The sequence below is a fragment of the Lemur catta genome, chromosome 3 (assembly GCF_020740605.2).
Source record: "Lemur catta isolate mLemCat1 chromosome 3, mLemCat1.pri, whole genome shotgun sequence".
Classification (NCBI taxonomy): Eukaryota; Metazoa; Chordata; class Mammalia; order Primates; family Lemuridae; genus Lemur; species Lemur catta.
Genome location: NC_059130.1, coordinates 45,381,946 through 45,406,844, shown reverse-complemented (window position 1 = coordinate 45,406,844; position 24,899 = coordinate 45,381,946). Strand labels below are relative to the sequence as shown.

At 42.1% G+C, this 24,899-nt stretch overlaps 2 protein-coding genes across 3 annotated transcripts in view; one reads left to right on the top strand and one right to left on the bottom strand.

Annotated features, from left to right (window-relative positions):
* On the top strand, positions 1-23,244 carry ATP1B1 (ATPase Na+/K+ transporting subunit beta 1). Its single transcript, XM_045547427.1, has 6 exons — positions 1-617; positions 5,024-5,152; positions 16,269-16,424; positions 18,123-18,307; positions 20,835-20,915; positions 21,817-23,244. The coding sequence occupies exons 1-6, from the start codon at positions 521-523 to the stop codon at positions 22,078-22,080; spliced, it is 912 nt and encodes a 303-aa protein (XP_045403383.1). The 5' UTR covers positions 1-520; the 3' UTR covers positions 22,081-23,244.
* NME7 (NME/NM23 family member 7) overlaps positions 23,056-24,899 on the bottom strand; it is a 190,149-nt gene continuing 188,305 nt past the window's right edge. For both annotated transcript variants that reach the window (XM_045547425.1, XM_045547426.1), the window contains exon 12: positions 23,056-23,340. In XM_045547425.1, the coding sequence (XP_045403381.1) occupies positions 23,308-23,340 (33 nt within the window). In that variant the 3' untranslated portion in view covers positions 23,056-23,307. The remainder of the gene's footprint in view (positions 23,341-24,899) is intronic.

Below are 24,899 nucleotides of genomic sequence, written 5' to 3'. Positions count from 1 at the left end.
GGTAGGGCGTGCGCCCTTCGCCAATTTCTCGGCTCGTGGCGGGCGCGCGTGTGCCCGGCCCGCAATCCGCCTGTCCGTCCTTCTTTCTGACTCTCCTGCCTCCTGCCTGTCTCTGCAGAGGTCAGAGGAGGCGGGGGCCCCGCACGCGTCCCCAGTGGCAGCGGGAGCCGCAGCTGCGGGTTCGCGGAGCCCCCACACCCCAAGGACGAGAGGAGCGCGTGGCGGACCAAAGAGAGCCCGCGAGCGGCCGCGCGCCCACCAATAGGTGCGGGGCTCGGAGCCGCCCAGCCTGCGCTGTCCCTCCCTCCCTCCTCCGCCCCCGCCGCCGCTGCCGCCTCCGCCTCCTCCCGCTCCTGCCTCAGCTCCTCCACCGCGCGTCTCGCACTCTGAGAGCCGCAGCGGCAGCGGCGCGTCCAGCCTGCGGAGAGCCGGGCCGGGCACGCAGACCGGCAGCCAGAGAGGGCGCACGCCGCATTCACCCAGCCCTAGTGCCCGCGGCAGGTGCTGACCCGCCGTCGCCATGGCCCGCGGAAAAGCCAAGGAGGAGGGCAGTTGGAAGAAATTCATCTGGAACTCGGAGAAGAAGGAGTTTTTGGGCAGGACCGGCGGCAGCTGGTGTAAGTACCGGGTCTGTAGCTCTCGCCCCCCAGGCCTTGTCTTTCCCGGGCGGCGCAAGCCCTGCTCAGGCTCTGCGTACCGTTCCGCACCCACCGCGCTGGCCAGGGTGGAGAGCGGTCAGGTGGTGGGCGCTGCTCGGGTCGCGCCGGCCTGGCCTTGTCCTGTGCGGAATGCGGAGTCCCCAGAATGGGGTGCGGGGTGGGGGCTGGAGCTCTGCAGGGAGAAGGTTATGTATTATTGTAGCGATCTGGTCTTGGTAATTTGCAGTCTGCCCTACCTTGCATCGCTTGAGCCCTTTCCTCCTGGGAATGGCAGGCTGTGGATGACTAGCTATGTCTCGCCCTGTAGTCACGTCCCAAGTCCTTAAAAAATGAGATTTGGGGCTGCAAGAGAATCTCATGAGGTAATCAGATCTAATGCCGGCGAGGGTGTGTTACAGCATCTTTCTTCCAGTCTAAATATGTACCTCGAGAGAGGAAAGCGAAGGGAGGAGAGGACTCCGTGCACACTGCAGTATTTCATACGATGGCCAGGGTTTCCCCTAGCGACCTCCCCCCAGAGTCATCTCAGCCCAGAAATGGCCCAGTAAGCTCCATGTCAGGACTCCATTTCCCAGTCTTGGCCTGAAACATGGCAAAGTCTGTTGTTTTCAAAATCTACACAGACAGATGCGGATCAGGAGCTTGGGTTGATTACAGTGAAGGGGTAGTCTAAGAAATAAAGGGCACTAACGCAGAAGCAGCTCATCTTATAAGATTTTCTGCAGCCTGTTGCTTGGTTAGATGGACTTTTTTTCCTATTGACAATTAGATACCTTACTTGTTTTCCCTCCCCTACTCCGGAAGGGTGACTTTTTTTTGTTTTGAAAAAGGTCATTTTGAAGGGCAGAGTTGTAGGCGAATCTATGAGTCGTGACTGCGGAAGGGAGGGAGGGAGGGAGGGAACTCCCCCTGCCCTGCTGCATCACTGCCCCCTCCTCCTCCAATATCATCTTCATCATCATCGGCAGCACCAGCACCAGCACCGCCACCGCCACCGCAGTCAATAAGGGAGCATTGAAAAGGGGCTGATGCAGTTGCTGGTAGGGAGGATCAGTGAGGATTGACAGGAGAATGAGTCAGGGAAATAGTGCTTAGCTGACATTTTGAAATGGAAGAAGCTGGAATGTATATTTTTTTGTAAAGAAAAAAAATGCAGCCCATAGGGAATCTCCTGATTGAAAATTAAAGGGTTAATAATGCATCACACTTCAAGGTTAGTCAAGGTGAAGTCTCATTCCAAGGTATTGCTGGAAGCACAGCTATCCCTGAGCCATGGAAAATGTAGTTCTTTAAAGTAATGGCTTTTAGCTTTTATATTTTATATTTCATTTTATTTTGGAGAGACTGTTCTCCAATGAGATTATTGTTATAGTGTCTAGGCATTAAGGTAGCTCCCTGCATGTTCTTCATGTGGAAGGGAAAACCTGAAGAACTGTGGGGTGTGGAGGATGAACAGCTTTCCCGGCAAGCTCCCTAGCAACTCCGTGGAACTTGAGGGTGGCCTGGGAGGCGAACTGAGGAATGGAATGGGTGCCCTCATCCCCAGGTTAACGGGGGCCTCCTTCCCTGGTGGTCTGACCCTGCTGCATCTCAGAGGCAGGGGCTGCATTGACTCAAGGCACAATTTGCCCTCTTGTGTTTTTCCCCTTCATAAGATATATTTCTTTCCTCATTCCAATTCCATTCTTCTTCTTAGAATAATATTTGCTTTAGAGGGTCAGGTAGTATGGACCGACTCATTCTTTAAGCTGACATTTATTGGGCAGCACGTCTATGAGAGAGAGGAAGACAGACTGTGTGTGTGTGCCTGTGCTAATATTTGTGTGTGGATATCACATCCAGCAAGGTATCAGCACGCTGATTTATGAACGGAGACACCAGGACTGCTGTGCTTGCCTCCTCTTGCCTTCCGTTTTCCAAGGTGCAGGTGCTGGGCTAAAAATCGCATTTTTGTTTTATGCTTCTTTCTGGCAATGTAAGAAATGACAGAGCTTCTCTGAGGCAGAGAAAGTGGCAGCGATCGCTTTCTCCTATGGAGAAAATGCCCCTTTTCCAGCATCGGGCCCAACATGGATGCCCTTGGGACGAGGGCAGGATGCCCTTGGCTCAGTTTTGCTTATAGGTAGATTTTTACCAAGATGGATGCAGGAGACTCTCCTGTCACCTGCTGGAGAAATCACAGCATGCAAATCACTTTGTGCTTTCCACCTTTTTATTAAGTTAATTCAAACATTGGTAGGTTCTTATATTTACAGTTGGGCCCAGATGACATTTTTTCCATCTGTCTGTGAGCCTTTGAAGGGTACATTTTTTTTCCTAACTGAAAAACTTCTATATTACATTGTTTTTTTTAAAAAAAAGAAATAAAAAAATGCTTGAAGGGGAAAATGCTTCCAAAGCCTATCCCCAGAGTGCCCCCCACCCCCCACCGCTGGGTGACTTGTCCAGACTTTTTTTTTCTGGAGCAGCCCCTGGTGGTGCCTGGGTGAGCCTACTGCGCTGGCTCTGCCAGTCCCCCACGCTCCACTGTAACCAAGTGCCCTCACAGCAGTGACTGGGGAGGTTTCGCTAAGTAACATCTTGGAGCAAAATGATGAAAATTCCTCACTTTTCTTAGGGTATCATGTGGGCTGAATGGAAAAATTGTACATTTGTGGGTTTAATCAGTGTGCTTGTGAAATGACTTATTTTTCCATTGCTCGATCTGTATTTTCAGCTGTAGCCTCAGTTACATACCTTCTTATGCTGTTAGAATTAGGTATCTAGAGTCCAGGGAATGAGTACAGAAATGTTCCAGTTGTTAGAAGGGATGTGTAAGGTTGAGCTGAGATCATCACCAAGATGAGGTGGAATGGGCAAGAAGAAAGAGAAAAAGTGAAGCAAGGCTACAGCAGCTCTCTTTCTGACTGTTTTATACCAACTCTTGCTCCCCTTAGGAGCATTCACTGGAAAAATTTTCCAGATCTCTTCACGTCACAGCCGTGCCATTTGCCTACTGCTGCTTGGATACAGAATGCAGCACTTAACCCTTGTCCTGCTGGGAGGGAACGATTTGAGTTGTGCTGCTGTAGTTTTAGATGATACAACCTTTTCTTTCTTTATCTTTGCTTATGTCTTTGCCTTTTTCCTTGTTCTTTTCTTTTGAAAAGGAGAAAAAGGGATTATGATTAAGTATTGTGATGTGTTTTTATGTGTGTTTTGCTTGTTTTAACAGCTCTATAGCCTGATTTCTCTAAACTCTTTAGTGCCTGATCAGGAAGGTGGGCTTTTAAATATATGGAGAGGGCTCTATGGCTTATTCGGGCAATTGTGTACCCACTCCCTCCCTGCCCCCTCCCCCCACATACACTTCTTTTCAATAAGACTCGTGGTTCTGTAGCTTTTCCCCAAGTATCCTGGGATTTCAATGCATGAGATCTGGACCTTTTTACAAGTAACCTAAGGCTCTTTTGTGCCATCATGTTTCTGACTCGATAACCTTCCAGTTGACTTGTTCCCACTTTTGCATTCACATTGAGTTGTTTGGCTGGCACACAGCTGCCAGGCTGTGCCTAGTACAGCCTGTTACTATGCGGCTAATCAGGGAGATAATCCTAGTAAACCAGTAACTGATAGCTCATTCCAGTCTGTATGTCAGGGTGGTGGTTTTTTTGTTTTGTTTTGTTTTTGTAGCTATTTCAGCCTCCATCATGATATCTTGTTAACTGTGAGAAAAATAAAATGCAGCTCATCAAGTCAGTCATTACTCTGGTTCCAGTCAGAAGATGAAATTCAAATGTACTGGTCGTTTTTACTATAGGATTTTCCTTTCCCTTGTCTTGTCCTCTACAAAGAAAGACAGTGTGCTTAGTCAGTAATACAAACCGAAGGCTGGGTGACAGTAAGCAGGAGAGCTGCACTAGGATTCTCAGCATTCATTGCTCTGTCACAGCATAAAAACCCGCAGGCCTGGATTGCAGGATTTAAATGTCAAGGGATATGCAAGCAAAGAAAACGGATGTCTCTAAGGGAGTCTATCATCATATTTTAAATGCATTGCATAAGCACACAAATATAACTCTAGATTTTATTGGTGAGCCTCTTGATTTTTTTTATTTAGGGAATAAAATTATTTCCTATAAGGATCATGTCCTTAATGACCTTCCACACATACCATAATGGAGGGCTGCCCAGCCTCACATTTTTACCCCATATCAGTGGGGGTGAGGTTCACTCTCTTGCTCAGTGTTGGAAAAGGAAGCTCTGGAGAAGCAGGGTGGAGGGGAAGCCAGGAAGGAAGTCGGTTCATCTCTGGAAAGATTGGACTTTCATTCTGAGCATATGACTGTATTACAGCCTTTTGTTTCTGTCTGTTCTCCTTGCAGTTAAGATCCTTCTGTTCTATGTGATATTTTATGGCTGCCTGGCTGGCATCTTCATCGGAACCATCCAAGTGATGCTGCTCACCATCAGTGAATTTAAGCCCACATATCAGGACCGGGTGGCCCCACCAGGTAAAATCAACATGAATAGGTTCAGTTCCTCCAGAGGTAAAATGGATGTCACTTTTTCAGTTGAGAATGAATTCTTTTGAAAATTGCTCTGTAAGGTAGTTTTAAACCACGCATGAAGAGGAAAAAGAGGAACTTCACTGCTGCAGCCAGATCTCCTACCCGCATTGCAGGCAGAGCTCCCAGGGCTTGCGGACATCTTATTTGCACAGGTCTGAAGAGAGGGGGAAGAGCCCTGGTTGGTGGCCCAGCCCTCGACCCGCCAGCTTTGTGCCTGTGAGCAGAGTTCTCTGATGCGGCCGTAGTCTCTGTAGCCCAAATGCTCAAGGGAGGCTGGTTATGGGGTCCTCTCAGGGCCTTCCACTCTAACACCCACTTCACTTCTTTAGCGGTCTATGACTCAGATAAATCCTTTAACAAAATCACTTTGTTTCCTGTTTTAAAGGTTAACTTATTTTTGGGCTGACGGGAAGCTCTGAAATGGGCAGCTACTCACAGGGAGAGCAGCCGTGGCTTCAGGGGTCCCTTCTCCCACTGCTGTTGATTTGCAGTTTGACCTTGAACAAAGTCACTCTGTCTGTTCACTTCTCAATATTTATACCTTTGTTTGTTTAATAGGAGTCTTAGTTACTGGATTTATACCTATTTATTTAATAGGAATCCTATTTACTGGCTTTCTGGACCCACTTTGCAGGTTAATTAACTATTTCCTTGAGCTCTAAAAACGTGGGTGAATGAAGAGCTTATCATAGAGAAATGCAAACTGCCACACGAGTCCTCTGCTGTGATTTGGGTGCTGTCAGTGTGCAGTTGTGCGTGTCCACACCAGTCACGAAACACCATGGAAGGCCCACTGCCGTCACCCCTGATGCCAACAGGACAAGGCAGGCGAACAACAACAGATGTGCATTTTTACTGTCTGGTTCTTCTAAAATCATTGTCTGGAGGACCTAGAGAGACAGGAAGTGTTGCATAACTTCCGGGTTCTCACATTATAAATGACCTTGAGGCTGCTGCTAGAGGGTGGCGTTGACTTGTCCCTTTTCTCCTTTCCCTGGGCAACAGTTTAGTAACAGCTGTATTTAGGTGACAATCTTGAGACCTGCATGGCCCTGAGCAGTGGAGAGCCTGTCACAGACTTGTCCTGCCCACCTCCTTGGGTGTGGGAAGGACTCACAGAAGAAAATCTTCAAAACTGGCAAACGTTGTATCGCCCTAAGTCAAATAGTTCTCCACCGTAAGAAAAACCCAAACTATTTCCAGATAAATTTAGATCTGGGGAAGTTGGGAATTGGAAAAAGAAAACGTGTAAGTGTATAAAATGACTAAAACCTGCTTAATAATCCACAGTTTCTGTCAACTATTTCCCGAAAGAGATGTGTCTATCGAAAGGTTGGAGGAAGAATTCTGATGTGCGCAGAGAAGCTTAGAATCTTAAGTAAACATGTTTTACGTTGGCTCCTGTGACAGGAAACGTGGCCTATCTTTTCATGTCCTCTTCCATTAGAATTTGTATGGCAGCATCAGTAGAAGAAATTTAAATTTGTGTAGATTCTTTTTTGTTTGCTTGGTTTTATTCTTTGTTTTGCCATTTAAAAGATATTCTTCAATCATAAAGCTGTTTTATAATTCTTCTATTCGAAGTGAAAGATGAACACAAAGTCAAGCATTTTCTTTAATTTCCTAGCTTTTAAAAAATGGTCCTTGACCATATAAACTTTGGGGAGTCAGCCTTTAATAAAATTAAGAATTTCCTTTAGACTGTTTGCAGAAAGGGGAATTTCACTTTTGAAAAGAACTAGCCAAAGTGCCTGACTTTGTAAGTAGGGACTTGGAAATGACCTTGCCTGTAAAATCAAAGGACTGGCTGAGGTGCTCAGTCCCTTCCAACACCCTGTCACCCTGCCTCCCTGCGACTCCTTCCAGCCCCTTCCCAAAAGACACGTTCTTAGTACCTATATTTAGTGCGCTCACAGCAGTTGGACAGACCTGACAAACCCTCACTTCCCCAAAGAAATGCTGGTGGCTCATCTTGGAAATATGCATTCTTGTCCTTTGGTCTGAGTCACGGAAAAGTCCTTGGTCTTCCATCTTCCCTATTCTGTCGCCTGGGTTCTTTGTCTTGGTAATTTCTGTCTCTTCTTTCCCTTGTCCTCCCCTGTCACCTTGGCTGAGAGTTTAGACCAAGCCCCTCTCCCTTCTTCTCACCCTGTGGGGTTTTTCTGTGCCTTTATAAGCATTCATTTGATGGTAACCTTTGATCAGAGAGGCCTGGCAGCAGAGAGCTGGCAGGGTGCTGGCTGCTAGGAAGTGCAGCCCTTGGCCTACCCCCAAAGGCCGGACCACCCTTCGTGTCCTCTAAGGGACCCTAACTGGACCCTCCTCCTGGCCTTATTGTAGTTCCCTTAGGAAATAACTCGTTAAATATACGGACTCCTTAAGTATGCAGACTAAACAAATGCCTGTAAGGATATCCTGACGATTTTTTGGCTTCAAATTAATATCTTTAAACCTCCATTTTCATGACTGTTAAAGAAGGAAAATTGTCTATTTAAGCCAGATGCACCTAGTGGATGTGAAAGATTGGATATCATTTAATGATATAAGGACTTATTAATGCTATTATCAGCTGAATTTGGCTGACTGGGTTTTGACTGCCCTTTACACACCGGAATATGCTGTAATTAGATCTCTTCTAGATAAACGTGTGAACGTGGTCATATTAAGCAGGGGCAATTGTGCAGTACATTTCAGTCTGTCTGTCTATAATATTCAACAAGCTGATAGGTCAAATGTGAAAAATCTCAAAGAAAGGACTAAACTATAAAATAAAAGTGACATTTAAGAAAAAATGGATAACATGTACGGTTTCTTGGCCCTGAGCAATGGTGGCCATTAATGCCAGTGATATTCCTCACAAAGTCTTGTTGCTGTGGGCATTTACTTCACCTGGAATGCACAGAGAGCCTCAGCTGAGATATTAAGTTGAGATATACTAAATTTCTATTGGCATAGATCAAAAATGACTGGTTATTGGCAATTTTATGTTGCCGAACCTAAATATCAAAGTAGCCCCTGAGACCCTAAGCTATTACACATAGATTCACGATAAAGTTGACCTGAGAAGGAAAAGCAGGGATTTTGGAGTTGGATACAATTTCTACCACTCCAACTCTACTTAGCCTAAGTCTTAGTTTTCCCATCTATAAAATGGGAATAATACCCCATGAGGATTAAATGAGGTGAAATTTAAAATAAAGGGTAGCTATTGACGGCAGCCTCCGTTTTTATAGCCCTGCCTTTTTACTAGAAGCAGCAGTTTCTTCTTTTTGGATACTGAGTTTCCAGGCTTTGAGCTTTGGATGATACGGCCGGGATGTTCTGCACACTTAGATTTTCATGCAGTCAGTAAAACCTTAGTTTTCCATGAAAAGGATTTTGGGAAATGTTGGATTAGGAAACACATTTAAAAATAATTTTAAGTGAATTTAAATGAGATTGTATTTGTTCTGCAATCTCTCCCTTTAACGTGTCCACACTTGTTGGATTAGCCCTTGTCAAGCTTTTTCCCAGAGGAAAACCTCTTAGGAGAGTCCCACAGCAGTGGTCAGCAGCATCCCTTCCTCTGTGTCATTGCAGCTGGAGCTGGGGAGAGACGCAGCAGCGAGCTGTGCTGGAGAGGGCTGAGCAGGCATGTGTATAGCACAGGCATGTGCGCGCGCGCACACACACACACACACACACACACACACACACACACACGCACACACTCACGATCACCAGGCCCTGTCCGTGATTTGACCCTGCTTGCCTTGCTGCCTGCCCAGTGGTGTAATGGAAAAGTCTCTTCTTAGCATCTGCTGCAGCCCTTCCCCCACCCCACCCCAGGCCAGTGGAATGAAATGAAGGTCACTGTATGTCAATTGGTTGGTCCAGGGAGATTCCCAGCTGGTTTGCTTCCTGGTAAGCAGGTATGAATCTGTACACCTGTTCTTCCTCTTAAAGGCTGTGGGTGGCTTATTGTTTTGCTCTGAAGAAAGGACTGCTCAGTGCGAGCAGATTCATTTTAAAAGGGTCATACTCTTGGCATGTTGGTAACCAGAGTCGGGCGGGAGAGCAGCGTGGATGAAGATCAACAGGCCACACTGGCACCACAGCAGTTTCAATTTCATCCTGATTGTGAAAGGGAAATAGCTAGTGTTAAAATCTATTAGGGTACAAGCTATTATAATTAAATCTCAGCTTAAGTAAAATTCCTAAGAAGTCATTATGTCAATCTCAGAATGGCTTTTTTTCCCCCAGACTACATCACACTTGTATTACTCTCTTTCACTCACATTCCAAAGGAGAAATTAGAAACACTTGGCCTCCTAATACTTTGGATAAATTGTTATTTCAAAGTGCCAGTAAGGTGTTTTTCTGCTGTTTCCAATTAGAATCCATTGATTTGTAATCTCTTAGCTGACACGATATATATACAGGTCCGACTGCCTCTCACTTTCCCTCTCCTCCTGTCTTCCCATCCTCAAGTGGATCCCACCAACCTGTTCCCAGAGTTTGAGGCTGTGGATGAGTTAGCATTGGAAATCAATTATGATTTCCAGAAGCTACTGCCCAGTCTCATGGTTGGGTGAAGGGCATAGGGTGGGGAACTGGTAGGCTTCAACATCTTACCTTCTTTATTTTTAAAGACAAGGATATGACAAATAAGTCGTCTCTTGGATACACAGGAAGCCTAATGATTATCTTAAAAATGTTTTTAGAGCTGCAGAAAAATGGGTCTCTCTATACTATTTTAAGATGAGTAAGCAGAGCAGAGACCTGATAAGTGGGACTAGGTAATAAATCCATGGGTGATGGTGAAAAAAGAATGCCGAATCCATGAAGCTCCATTTAAGGATTTTTTGCTGCATGGAAGAGGGCTCCGTTGTGGAAGATGGTAGTGGAAAGAGCATTAGCCTCATGGGTTCCACTGCTACTATCATAAAATCTGATGGAGGTTTTGGACTGCTTACTCTCAATTGTTGGTCAGCACTCTCATGTTAGTAACTGCATGCCCAGCAGGTCCATTGGATGCAGACAAGAATAGAAGTTGGGGAAATGAAAGGAAACAGGAATGTATTATCCAGTAGTTACTAACCAGAAAAGTATATCTTTTCCCACATATGTGCATAACTAGACCTCATCAGATATCGTGTATAATACGGTATCTTATTTCAGGATATTGGTTACTTAACAAATGTTATGTTTTATGTCTAGACAAGTCAAATATACTATATGTACTTGTTCTTCAGTTTGACCTTGAACATAAAAGCATAATCAATGTAAAAAATACTAGGATTTGTCTATTTGTTTCTAATGTTCTTTTTATAAAAGTGGCACCTGTCTTTTATTGTTCTGAGAATAAGCACAATTATGAGCTATACAAAATATGAAAGATAAGCTTCTGTGAAATTATATGCACTTTTTAAAATAGGTCATTGGAACTAAATGTTTTCTTTCTGTTTGCCTGAAAATGAATATGCATTCACAGGACAAAGACTGTGATAAAGGGTAATCCCATAAACAGAGAGGGGCCTTCAATCAGAGTTTGTGACATTTAACTTAGACAGGAGGAAAGATTTCTGTACACTGAGGGTAGTTAAACATGAATAGGCTATAGAGACAGCCTGGTAATTCATCTGTCTAAGACTTTTAAAAGGGAGCAGATTCTGGGTGTTTGGGAGGGTGCAAATGTGACCCTGCCTGAAGGCAGGGAGATTGGTTCCTGGCCAATCCCAGCATCTGCATCAAAGCCTGCACCTGAGGTGCAGACGGTGAGTCAAAGGCAGCTGTTTCAGGAAAGCACAAAGACACCTTTTTTCCTGTGCCCTTCCCTTTGTTTTGTTAGGTAAATTGATACTGACCTGCCAATGTAAAATAAAAACCAAAACCCAGAAATATCTTAGGTTCTGCAGAGTAGTTATTTAAAAGGAGGGGGAAATTGATATATATTTGTGTATGTGTGTGTGTGTATATGTATGCAAATATATGCATATGTGTATTTGTGTACATATATATGAGTGTATGTGTATAATTATACCTTCCCCCCAATTTTTTTTAATTGGAAATTACTTTTCAGGTTGGAATGTATGGGAGACACATGATGAGTGTGTACTGTGTGCATGGCTATGTTTAAGACCATTTCTTAGCCTCCTGTGTACTTCTTAGTCATATGGATACCCTCCTGGAGGTTTCTATGGAAAATGATGCCCGTTTAGAGTATCTGATGTAAATTCAAGTTCCGAAGACTGGCGAGGCAAAAGGTTAGATTTGCTTCCTAGAATATAATTTGAAACCATAAGCCAGTGCTTGGATGTTCGTCTGTCTTTGGCCTCAGGGAGTTATGACTGCAAACAAAGCTCATCCTTGTCAAAGTTGTAACTAGCAGCTTGAAGGGGAGTGGGCAGTGGGAAGAGGGACAAGTGGAAAAGTATCCATCTAGCGTGGACACGGCTGATGAGAATCGCCGTCAGCAGGGTGGGATTTGTGCAGCCTTTGGAGAATGTCATGGTTGGGGAACTTGTGTGTGGACTCAAAATACAGACGCGGCTCGACTTCCAGTGGGGCTACATCATGATAACACATCTTAAGTCAAAATGCATTTAATACCCCCCGGTAGACCTATCATAAAGTCGAAAAATCTTAATAAGGCAAACGTTATAAATCAGTGACCAGCTGTAATAAAGGAGTTGCCAAATCTGATCTCTTATTTTCTATCTCAGCAGTAGTCGATAAACATATAGTAAATTATTTAAAGAATTTATACATCTTTTCAAAGGACCTTCTGCCTCTTGTGAGTATCGAATTACTTTAGAAAGATAACTATTGAGAAGATGAATTTTCCTAATGGTTTGGAAAAGATCTCATCAGAGAACTCTCCAGAACCGAACAAGCCAGGGGGCTGATCTGTGGTGGTTTCCAGGAGGAGAAATTCTCAAGCTGTCAGAATCTGGACAAAGAAAAGAGAGGAGGCAGAGATAGTGGATGACAGTGGGAGACCTCGCAGAAATGCGAGGAGGAGAGCGGAAGATCTACTAAGGAAGCGATGGCCACCTGCCCGTGGGGCGGCCTCCTGGACTTGTATTTATATTTTTATATATGTACATATAGACGAATAAATAAAAAATAAGTGTGTTTGCACTCCCTGGGGGAATGTTCAAAGGAGCTGATTACGTGACCTAAACCCAAACCATTTATGTTTCTTTTCTGGAAACAACATTTGGATCAGAAGTTGGGTATCTTATAGGAATGGCCACAAAGGCTTATGTTAGTTCCCACCTTCTAAGACGACCCCCTCAGAGACTCTAGAGGGAAATGTTACCCCTCGGGAGAGAGTAAGACGCAGCTGAGCTTCCTGGGGATCGTCTGTCATTCCTCGGTTCCTTCTGCTTACGTTCTGCGTCACTTAAAATGGAAAGGACAGGCAGAGACTTTGGCCCAGGGTCTAATCCAGCTGGGCAAGTCACAAGAGTCTAAGACCCAGTGCTTAACTGTGCAGCGTATTCTTGGTTTCATCAATTTCTGATGGTTCTCTATAAAGAACAAAGTCAAGATTCTTTAAGCACCGTTGACCTGTGTTTCTTCACATGGTAACATGCACTTGACAGGGCTAGATTGTGAGCTACGCTTACTGAAGGATTCGGGCTTTCAGGTAGAAAGTGGTATGATTCCATGGCTTGGTTTTCATTATTTCTTCTTTTCCCTATCTAGAGAGATATGAGACCAATTGTATCACTCTTTTCTGGGCCAGTGGTACCACTGCATGTAACAATGATACCTACTATCCCCACAAATCAGATTGTAGATGATTAACAGCAGAGGTGCTTACAAATAAGAAGGGTTAGTATAGGTATCTGGGTAAACATGAACTTAGTTTTGTAGTTTTGACCATAGCTCCTAGGCTCCTGCAGAATGCACTGGTAGTGTTACTTTGTTAGTAAAGAGCCCAGAGGACTGAGTGAGAATTGCTGATGCTTTGGGATCTGACAGGTGTCACCTGGTCACTTTTAATAATGGAAACTGTGGACTTGGCATGGAAAACATTCTGCATAATTCCTCCTTCTCTTCTTTCTCTCCTTTTTTTTTTTTTTTCTCAAGACATAGTCTTGCTCTGTTGCCCAAGCTTGAGTACAGTGGCATTGTCGTATATCATAGCTCACTGCAGCCTTGAACTCGTGGGCTCAGGCAATCCTCCTGCCTCAGCCTCCTCAGTAGCTGGGACTGCAGTCGCTTGCCACCACACCCAAATAATTTTTTTTCTATTTTTTGTAGAGATGGAGTCTCTCTGTGTTGCCCAAGCTGATCTCAAACTGCTAGCCTCAAGCAACCCCCTCCCAGTTTGGCCTCCCAAAGTGCGGGGATTCCACTGCTCCTGGCCTCCTTTCTTTTTCTTTCCTCTGCAAGAATATGAGAAGTAGCATCCACTGTTGCTTATACACTCATCAAGGAATTGGAACCTTGAGCAACTGGAAGAATAATCCAGAGGCAGCCAGAAAGCCAGACACAAACTGCTGGGGAGGCCAGCTGAAGCCAGGCTAGAGGGACAATGACTGACACACACTTTGCAATCTTGGTCCTACCATGTCTACTTTCAGCATGACCTTCTAGGGCTACTTTCTTTTCAATTTGTTGGGTGACACTCTCCATATCTCACACCACGCTCATTTACATTTTGTTAGCATTTTGGTTTTTGCTGTATCACCCAATCTGCTGGTGCGCCACAGCTTGCGTAATTGTTTCTTATCACCCCACGTCCCTTCAGCACAGTTCTCCCCCTCCCACCTTCCTCAAGGTTAGATGAGGCCACTCCTTGGTTCCTACATTTGATCTGGAAGAGGTTCTGATGAACCTCCGGCCTGACACATTCAAAGGCATTTACCTCTCATCTCTCTGGCTGCCTGTGCTCGGGCCCTTCCAGTGGCTCCTCGGGTGTGACTGTCCCTGAAGGCTCCATTCCCTTCTAATTCCAAGATTATTCCAGGAAAACACCCCATTCTCCTAAGTATTGTTGAGCCTCTGGCTCTGGACCTGCCTCTGCAATTCCCCCAGGTCCAGGCAAATCACCCTGACCTAAATGTCTTTTTTACAACTCAAACCAGCCAGCTTTCCCCATTTCATTGGGGAACTCTACTTACCACTGCTATCTCAAGCATTAAATTTCAGCAGAGACCTTCTAGTCACCTTCATTTTATTTTTGCAGGTATCTATTATTTTTACTATATTGCTTCTTTGTACTATAAATGATTACAATGCCAATTTTCTAATTCAATTTAGAAAAAGAATTGCTTTAGACATACAAATAATCCTCTATGAGCTTTAAAAAAATTTTTTTTTCAATTGCGGTAACCTTTATTTTAAACTGAAGACATTTTTATGAGCAAAATCTGCTACTTCCCCTTTGACTCATTCCCATCACTGTTGACAGTGAATTTTTTTCCCCCTAAATTATTCAGGTTCTACATTATCCTTTTCGAGATGATTCTCAATGTCACTCCTGAAGTCATTTGTCTTGGGCACCCTTCTGCCTCGCTCCAGCTGTTCCTTGTCTTCTTGTCCATCCCATCACTCCTCTGGGGAGCTACATGTCTGGAAAAGCATGCCCACCCGGCTCCCTGAGCCCACCTCCTTATCTGACCACCTTGAAGCCCAAAGCCACCCTCAATTGCTAGAAAAAATAACAGCAGCTAGTCCAGCTGTATTGAAGCCTGGTTCCCAAGCCCCACAAATGGTGCTGCTAAATAGTTAATATAAATAGTTACCACTTCCACTTTAATCACGTCATTGTCTTCATATCTGCATCACTATTGCCACTCTCAAATTCTAATTCCCCAGAGCAGTAGTTCTAAACCAAGGGTGCTTAGTGATTCTGAAGTCCCATCTGTAGAGATTAGGATATGGCAGGTCCAGAGCGGAGCCTGCGAGGCTGCGTGTTACAGAAGCTGCTGAGTGCGGGTGCGGTGGGAGGCCAGGGTGCAGCCGTTAGTCTAGGACTGGGATGAAGAGCCTCCTTGGGGCCCAACAGAAACAGGGCTGGTCTGGGTACTGAGGAGTAGAATCAGGTTGCCAGATTTAGCAAATAAAAATACAGGATGCCCAGTTAAATTTGAATTTCAGGTAAACAATGAATAATATTTTAATGTAAGCATTTCTCATGTAGCACTTGGGACATAGTTATACTACAAAATTATTCATTGTTTAGCTGAAATTCCTATTTAACCAGGCATCTTGTATTTTATCTGGCAGGCCTAGAGTAAAATTCCAGTTGCGATCGACTCTCCAGCCATTGCCTCTGAATAGTGCTGTGTAGTGGTGTTCAAATAAACATCCAGGAAGTCCTATGAAGGCAGAGGCTTTTGGATATTAAAGAATCTAATAAACTAGTTAGTACAAATCCGAGGCGCACATACTTTGAATTTTATTGACACACTCGGACTTCTGGATTGGAAAGCAGGAGTGGTCACTGCACATATGTCCCAAATTCTTCCAGTTTAGGTTGAAAGATCCAACTGAGGTTAAAAGGTCTAAGGAAATCTCTCTATTAGATAGTCTTGAGTCTAGAGAGTTTGGAAGGTTATAAGTTCATTGACAAGAAGGAGTATAAAAGACGACCACTGTACCCAGTGCTCACATGCACTTAGGGAGGGAAGAGCCACCTGCACACAATGCTGGCTCGCTTGCATTTTTAAAAAATGTGTGCGTGTGGGGGTACTAGAAACATAACAGGCTTTGGAATACAGCACACCTGGCTTGGAATTCTGGTTCCACCACTTTCTCTGCGACCTTAGGCCAGGTTCTTAACCTTTCAGTGTTTTCATTCATAATATAGAGATGATGCCTATCATGAAGTGTTGTTGCTAGGAAATTAAATGATATGTGATAGTAAGGCATAATCATTGGTACTTCATCTAAATGCCAGAGAAGTGATTTCACAAGGGAGGCAAGAATTTAACCCATTCTTTTTAGCCAGGTGGGGTTAGCAAAGTATGTTTTGTATAAGGAAGGTCTGCTTTTGAATTATCTTGGTTGACTGCCTTCCCACTAATGATTTTCTCTGTTTTTCTCTGTCTTCCTGGTCTAGGATTAACACAGGTTCCTCAGATCCAAAAGACTGAAATTTCCTTTCGTCCTCTTGATTCCAAGAGCTATGACCCATATATACTAAACATAGTTAGGTTTCTGGACAAGTACAAAGATTCAGCCCAGAAGGATGACATGATTTTTGAAGACTGTGGCAGTAAGTATACTCATTGTAGATGTTTGTGGTTAGTTTTCTTTTTCTTTAATTCTTATTTCCCATTATTATTTTTTATTTGATGATTGAGAATCCTGAAATAATGAAAGATTGACCCCTGCCATATTGAAGACACTTTTTTTTAAAAGCAGGAGGATGCAATGAAAGAAACAGTGTAGCCTCAAGTATTATTATTTTCTGCATTTGAAAGGTGTCTTCCTTTAAAACACTTCTAGAGGTGTCTGCTTTTTACTATTCAGACTTAAAGACCACAGGCACCGTTTTGTTCCTCTTACACTCTCTGGAAAGTACAACTGCTTATTTTCCATATCCTCCCCCCAAAAGTTCTCCCTACTGAAGAGTGCACAGGGCCTTCTTCCATCACAGTGACCCTTTGGTGTGATTAACTACCACCACACTGATATTGATGAAGGAGGATTTATGGTCACAGTAGATCTTTATAGATCCATGTTGGGATTGATAACGAAATATGTCATAGGCAGCTGATCATTTTGGATAAGAAAATGACTTCTGAAGGGTAAAGAGTGGCTCTTAGTTTCATTAAGTCATTGCCCTCTGTCCTCCTCCTTGATACCTTGAGTGTGGATTTCCCAGCTCATGTTCTCATTCTTGCCCAAAAAAAGGCTCTCTCTGAGTTAGTTATCCCTTTTGATTGAATTCCAGCACTTACCAATGCCAGTTCTTTATAAGGCATACTGTGGTTTGGTCAGAGAATGGGGTGAATTGCCATTTAAGTAATTTTGGAAAGATTTAGTAATTTAAAAGAATCACTTTCACTGTGGATTTTTCTCATTAGAATTTAAATGAGATTTTCATCTTACTTTGCAGTAATTAAAAAGGCCCAAATTATAAACAGGGTGAATCACTTCACAGGAGGTGGATTAAATTGAGACACTCTACCATTCGAAAGGAAAATAGTTAATTTGCAAACTTAACATATATAAATGATGGTATTTGTATCGTTTTCCTGCAGCATGCTATGTATTAACTTTGAATTCTATATTCCTTTAGTCTTTCTCTGGCTCTTATATGAGGTATGAATTAAAAATCCTAGAATAAAATTTCTCAGTTGAACAAATGCTTCTAAGAAGTCATAGCTTTAAAAGGCAGGAACTCTTTTTTTTTTTTTTAACTAGAAGGGTGGTTGAAAAGGAAAATTATTTCCTATTCCTTCTTTACTGTTTAACATGCTAATTAGAGGCATAGCTCCAGGAAATTCTGACAGAAAAACCTTTCATTTCTGAACATATTGACAGTCCTTTTCATTTGTGTTCTAATTATAATATCCCTGTTGCAGAGCTAAGCCAATGTTAACCTGTATAAATGATGCTCCTGACACAGCATGATCCAGTTTCCTTTCAGTCTTCTAAATAACTGAGTAATCCATTATTTAAAGGAAGAGAAATACTGCCAGAGACCAAATATCATGTGCTGATCAAGTATTACGAAGCTTTGGTGTGGGGTCGTGGACCAGCTATTGCTTTTGGTAAAATCTCTCTTTAGTGTCAGTGAAGAGAGATGGCTTGCTGGAAAAGCTTGCTTAATTCAGACCATGCATTAAATGCAGAATGGTCCTGTCTTATACTAGGTAATTGTGACAAGAAAGAAAGTTCCTTTCCCTTTCTCAGCAGTGCTAAGGGAATTGCTGATACAACGTAAAAATGGCGTTGGTATTTTTAGATGTGCCCAGTGAACCCAAAGAACGAGGAGACTTTAACAATGAACGAGGAGAGCGGAAGGTCTGCAGATTCAAGCTTGACTGGTTGGGAAATTGCTCTGGAATAAATGATGAAACTTACGGCTACAAAGATGGCAAACCGTGCATCATTATAAAGCTCAACCGAGTTTTGGGCTTCAAACCTAAGGCAAGTAATACTTTAAATTATAGAATTTAGATGAGCTATTCATATTTTTGATGAATACTTTACTTGATACAAGAAGACAGTATAAGACAATAAGTGCCAATTTTGAAGTCCAGTCAGTAGGGTTAATACCAAAAACTTCTGTATCTACCCTGAAATTCCTGTAGTTAGAGCATTAATCATATTTTCCAAAGTTAGAAAAATTCTGAGTGGCAAAACCAGATGCTGAAGTGAGTCCTGTGGCCCTGTTCTTAATACTCCTTCTTGATATCTAGATAAATTTCTATAATATAAACTCTTTAAAAGTAAAAATAGAAAAAGATATTTTTAAATTTAAAAATGACTTGCTTGTGTAGTCTGGTTTTGGTCTTCTTGGAGCCATAAGAATATTTCCAAAGAATTGTCTGGTAATCTGAAAAAATAACATTTTTTTGTGAGTGATTTCATTCCAGAAATAGAAGTTGAACACCATCTAGGCTGAAGTTTGATAACCATGCTATTGGCTTTTTGTGTTGTTGTAACTTACGATGGGCACATTACTTGAGATCACTGAAAAATGGTAAATTGGCACTGCTCACCGTTTGGTGAGTTTATATTCTTTAAAAGAAGGAAAAATGTATTATCGTTATCTCTGCTTTTGTAAAACTGATCATTTCTTTCTCTCCCCATTCCTCCCAGATCATGAATTAAACAATGTTTCCTTTCCCCTTAAGCATGGCTTTTCCCAGAAGGTTCCCCCCAATCACCCATATGAATGTTGCCATTATCAGTGTAGTTTTTAGTTCTGGTAGGAATTGACTCATTTCATTTTTGAAAGCTGGCTCTTTTGTTCACTCATTTTCTATTGAGGCTATTAATTTGTTTCTATAATGCTTGTTACCCATGAATAATACTTTTAAAAGAAAATTAATGTAGAGATGAAAAGTTTTGTTAACTGAAGGATGCGTGAAAGCTCCTTTTTTGCTACCGCAAGCAAAAATGAGTGAGTGAATGGACGGTTGCCTGGCTGGCTGGCTTGATGGATCTCTGCAGAAATTAATGTACCTCTCAGTAGAATTTCAATCTTCTTTCCACTTAGGCTAGGATATAATGGAAGAAAAATGGTGAGAACCATTATGCCATAATGCATTTGATATTCGTATTGCTAGGGAACACTTGACCAAGATCAATCAGCTATTTAGTGATAAAAGGAGTTGGTGTGGCGTGGCTGAAAGAAGACTAATCTTAATATCTGCTCTCTGAATACCTTGATTTTGATGTCCCTCATCATAGACACTGAGTGGCATTTGTACCCCACAGAGGCACTATTCATATCTCTTCCCACGTCTACAGAGATATTCTGTTAAGTGATGAATTCAGCTCTTTCTTTTCAATCCTTTTTTTCTTTTTTCTTTGGTCTCCACTTGGTGGTTATCCATTTCCACTTCATTATTCATTGTCCCCACCCAAATCTGCAGTGAATCAGCCACTGGAATTATTTCTGTCAGAGGTCACAGTACCCCAGCATCTCGCTTGATATGCTGCCTTCCTTACCCTTTGAGGATAGATTCTGGCAACTTTTTTTTTTTTAATCAATAAGCATTTTCTCTTCCTATTTTTAATGATAAATATATTGCTGGAAGAAAGTTCCAAAAGAGTCAAATCCAGGTAATCATTTTCTTGTACTAAAAAAAATAGTATTACAAAAATATTAATTCCCTACTGTTGGAGAGAACTGCCCACTTTATCTGACTTTGGGTAGATGAGGTATGTGTTACATCTCCAGACTCACATGTTATGCTGACATGAGGAAGCAGGTGGCCATCTTCCTGCCATGTGTATCCATCACATTTCTTCTAAGGTAGATTTGAACCAGGGATGTAGGAGGGGAGGTTCTGGATATTTCACTACAGTAGTAATTTTCAGTCTGTACTCTGGGTCCTTTCAGTGCATTCACTCTTTCAGAACAACCCTTCTTCAAGGCAGTGCTACCTTCACCTCTGACACATTGGACTTTCCTAACAGAATTGGAAAGAAACTCCTTCAATGGCAATCCCTGACCCCTACCCCCTGGAGAGTAAAAAAAAAAGGAAAGCTTATGTGAAGGTGGCATTCTTGAGGGAAAAGGATGGCATTATTTATTCCTGGCTTGGGAAAAAAGCCTACATTTTATAAAAACAGAAATGTCAATCAACTTTCCCATGTAATACAATCTTAGCAAATAATGAGCATTATTTTTTGGGTTGGCTCTTATTTCTCAGAGTCCTTAAGCAAAGGGTCACCATTAGAAGCTCTGTTTAGCACTGGACTGCAGCACAGCTTAAATATTGTGGTTACTTAGGTGATTATTTTCATTTCAACAAAATCACAAACACAACCTTTCCTAGACTGGTTAGGGGAGTCATTCATTCTGCCATCCTGAAATGTTTTGTTATTTCGGTTGACTTATTGTGACCAATGTGTACTTGTTTGGGCTACAAACCTGTTTTATTTTTCAGAAATTTAAAAAATTATTTATGATCCTAGTGACCAACATTAGTTTTGTTTTTAGCCTCCCAAGAATGAGTCCTTGGAGTCTTACCCAATGATGAAGTATAATCCATATGTCCTGCCTGTTCAGTGCACTGGCAAGGTAAGGGCACATTTAGGGTTACAGAGGGTGTGGCAGGGGAAGAGGGAGGGAATGAGTGAGATTGTTTGAATTAGAGGTAAAATCTTCATATAGGAAACAAGAAACATTGCTTCTAGGTGTTAGTCTCAATATGTTGAATTTCAGCTATACTAGGTAAAACTTCTTTAAAGGACAGAAAGGTACAAGAATTAAACTGTCAGTTTCTGCATTGTCACAAGAAACTGATGTATCTGAATTTAATCCATTGGAATATTTGTTTATAGAACTGAGTGGTGAACTAGTTCACAGAAGTGCTTCTCTAGACCACAGCAAGTGTTGAAAGTTTGAGGCCAACATTTTTTTAAAATTAATGTCACATAAAAATTTGTGGTTTGGGTTTCTCTTTTTAAAATATTGAAAGATTAAGGTAACAGTCAGTACATGTTCCCTTAATATCTAAAAAACTGATGTATAGGTTAGAGAGAGAGACAGAGAGGGCAGAATAAAGAAAGGGAATCCCCAAACAGTGCCATTTTATGCTGGCACCAAGAAAGGAAATGGACACGAAAGTGAGAGGCAAACAGTTACACCTTTGGTGGTAATGTCACCGGAAATAACATCTACTGGGCCAGCACCAAGGAGTTTCTGACTTTCAATGTTGGCTCTGTTTCTAGGAGGCTGTTGTTGGCTTGGAGAAACGCTTATTTGGCCCCTGCCCCCATTTCCTCACTTGTATAATGAGAATATAGCCGCCTTTTATGAGCATTTCTCAAGGCTGCTATGAGATTAGGCCGAGTGTATGTTCTTTCCTCTCACAGAAGTTTGCAAACTGCTTTGTTGGGTTGAAAGTCTTATTTGTATGTGAGCACAAGTTGTGAGCTATGATGTGAGCCCTAATATTGCATTTCATTCTGGTTTTTAGCGAGATGAAGATAAGGATAAAATTGGAACCGTGGAGTATTTTGGACTGGGCAACTACCCTGGTTTTCCTCTGCAGTATTATCCCTACTATGGTAAACTACTGCAGCCCAAGTACCTGCAGCCCCTGCTGGCTGTGCAGTTCACCAACCTCACCATGGACACTGAAATTCGCATAGAGTGTAAGGCGTATGGTGAGAACATTGGGTACAGTGAGAAAGACCGTTTTCAGGGACGCTTTGATGTAAAAATTGAAGTTAAGAGCTGATCACAAGCACAAATCTTTCCCACTAGCCATTTAATAAGTTAAAAAAGATACAAAAACAAACCTACTAGTCTTGAACAAACTGTCATACGTATGGGACCTACACTTAATCTATATGCTTTACACTAGCTTTCTGCATTTAATAGGTTAGAATGTAAATTTAAAGTGTAGCAATAGCAACAAAATATTTATTCTACTGTAAATGACAAAAGAAAAATAAAAATTGAGCCTTGGGACGTGCCCATTTTTACTGTAAATTATGATTCCATAACTGACTTGTAGTAAGCAGTGTTTCTGGCCCCTAAGTATTGCTGCCTTGTGTATTTTATTTAGTGTACAGTACTATAGGTGCATACTCTGGTCATTTTTCAAGCCATGTTTTATCGTATCTGTTTTCTACTTTATGTGAGCAAGGTTTGCTGTCCAAGGTGTAAATATTCAATGGGAATAAAACTGGCATGGTACTTTTTTTTTTTTTTTTTTTGGTTTGGCTCTTTCAAAGATAATGGCCCATCAATGAGCATTTTTAACACACTCCATAGTCTTCCTGTGGTGTTAGGTCTTACTTTATTATTTTTTTTCCTGGGGCTGGGGGCGGGGGGCTGTCATGGGGGAACTGCCCTTTAAATTTTAAGTGACACTACAGAAAAACACAAAAAGGTGATGGGTTGTGTTGTGCTTCGTATTGAATGCTGTCTTGACATCTCTTCCCTTGTCCTCCAGTATGTTCTACAGCTGTGTCTGAGATGTGGATCTATCTGCCCATCACTTTAGCTAGTGACAGGGCTAATTAATTTGCTTTGTGCATTTTCTTTTCCTTTGCTTTTTTTCCTTTCTCTGGAGGCATCACGTGCTGGTGCTGTGTCTTTATGAATGTTTTAACCATTTTCATGGTGGAAGAATTTTATATTTATGCAGTTGTACAATTTTATTTTTTCTGCAAGAAAAAGTGTAATGTATGAAATAAACCAAAGTCACTTGTTTGAAAATAAATCTTTATTTTGAACTTTATAAGAAGCAATGCAGTACCCCATAGACTGGTGTTAAATGTTGTCTACAGTGCAAAATCCATGTTCTAACATATGTAATAATTGCCAGGAGTACAGTGCTCTTGTTGATCTTGTATTCAGTCAGGTTAAAACAATGGACAATAAAAGAATGAACACATTCCTCATGTGCGTGATTCACTCTTGTCTTGCCCCAACCTGTGACTTCTTTACTTCTATACTGCTAATTATCCAAGATCTTGAAGAAATACTGAACCTGAAAGACAAACACATAATTTTATTAGTCCATATGGGAGTTTGGCCTTTTCCACCTAACACTGTCCAAGAGCGTGGGCAGGACTCTGGACACTGGACTACCAAAGCACACCCCTTCCCAAAGAGATGGCTGAGTTAATCAGAGGCAGAGAATCAATGAAGCTTTAATTTAAAGTTCGATTTTAGAAATACTTTGCAGTGCTACTTCACCCAGTTTACAACATATAAAATTTTGGTTCCTAGTAGTTCTGCACTAGGTATGTCTGTTTTAAAAAGAATAAAGCTGGACTTAGTAGCAGTTCTGTTAAAAAAAAATTAGCCTCATTTATAAAGAACACAAAAATCAGGTTTCTGAAAAACATTTTCCAGGTTTAACTGAGCTGAAGATTTGGTATTACTTAACCAATCACGTTTCTTAAATGGAAACCCTCCCCAGAGCCTGTGCGGCTGCAGCACAGGCGAATGCTCGCAGCTGCGCGGTGACTTCAGGCCTGCTCCCCTTGCTCCCCTCCGACTAGAGGCAGACCCAGGGGCTGTAACTCAAATGCCGGTAACAGCTTCGAGTCTCACCTGCTGCTCCACACTTATAATCCTGCTGATGTGTTTCTATTTATTCTTTAACAATATTACCTGAGACTCTGCTATCTCTAGAGCAACAAACCGTGTCATGACAAATTAGTACCAGAGCAACAATGATTCCATTTAACAAAAAGCAAAGGGAACTGTCGAAAATGACACAACTGCTTAACTTTAAAGTGTTTAGGAACCCTTGTCAACTATTGAAGAAAAAGAGCAAAATCCTTAAACTAACAACATACCTACATGAAACTGTTTCTCAAAAAGTAACGCACATTTATGGAAACAGAAGTTATATAATAGAACATGGTTTGTCTTGCTGAAACACTGGTTGGTTTTATAGTATGTATATGAGTCTTCCATTTGTGATGTTTGTGAACAAGAAAGGGAATGGCGGCTTTAGGTCTGAGGAAAGGGGAGCATTTATTCGAATTGGAGGGTGGTTTGCATTTTTGAGGCTGTTCTAAGATCATGACCTTGGTGAGAGAAACCTAACCTACTGTTTCGAGCCATTGTGTGTGTTTGCCTATGACTTTCTCCAAGATTCTCTTCAAATCTTGCTTCTTTTAACTTCTCCAGATTGTGCCAACCTGTTTCTCTCCCGTGATCCTTAGGGGTAATATCACCACTAGGAGACTGGAGAATGTGGTTTGTATTCTTCCACTCAACACATACTATGTGCCAAGCACTCTTCTAAGAGCTAGGGATAGACAGATGAGCCAGCTGACAAAACAAACAAAACTCTATCTTCTTTCCTCTGCAGCTCTAGTTCTAGTGTTAAGTACTTGCATATTTCTGCCATTTTTGCTTCTATACATTTATCATGTCTTTCCTTTTTTGTATTATCAGCTTATTCTGACCCTTCGTAGATGACACATTTCTTGGGCGTAGGGACAGTGCTGTTTACTTTCCATGGAGTGTTCTTACATCTAAGAAAGGGGTTTTCACACAGGTCCAGTCAAATACTCATTCCTCACACAATAT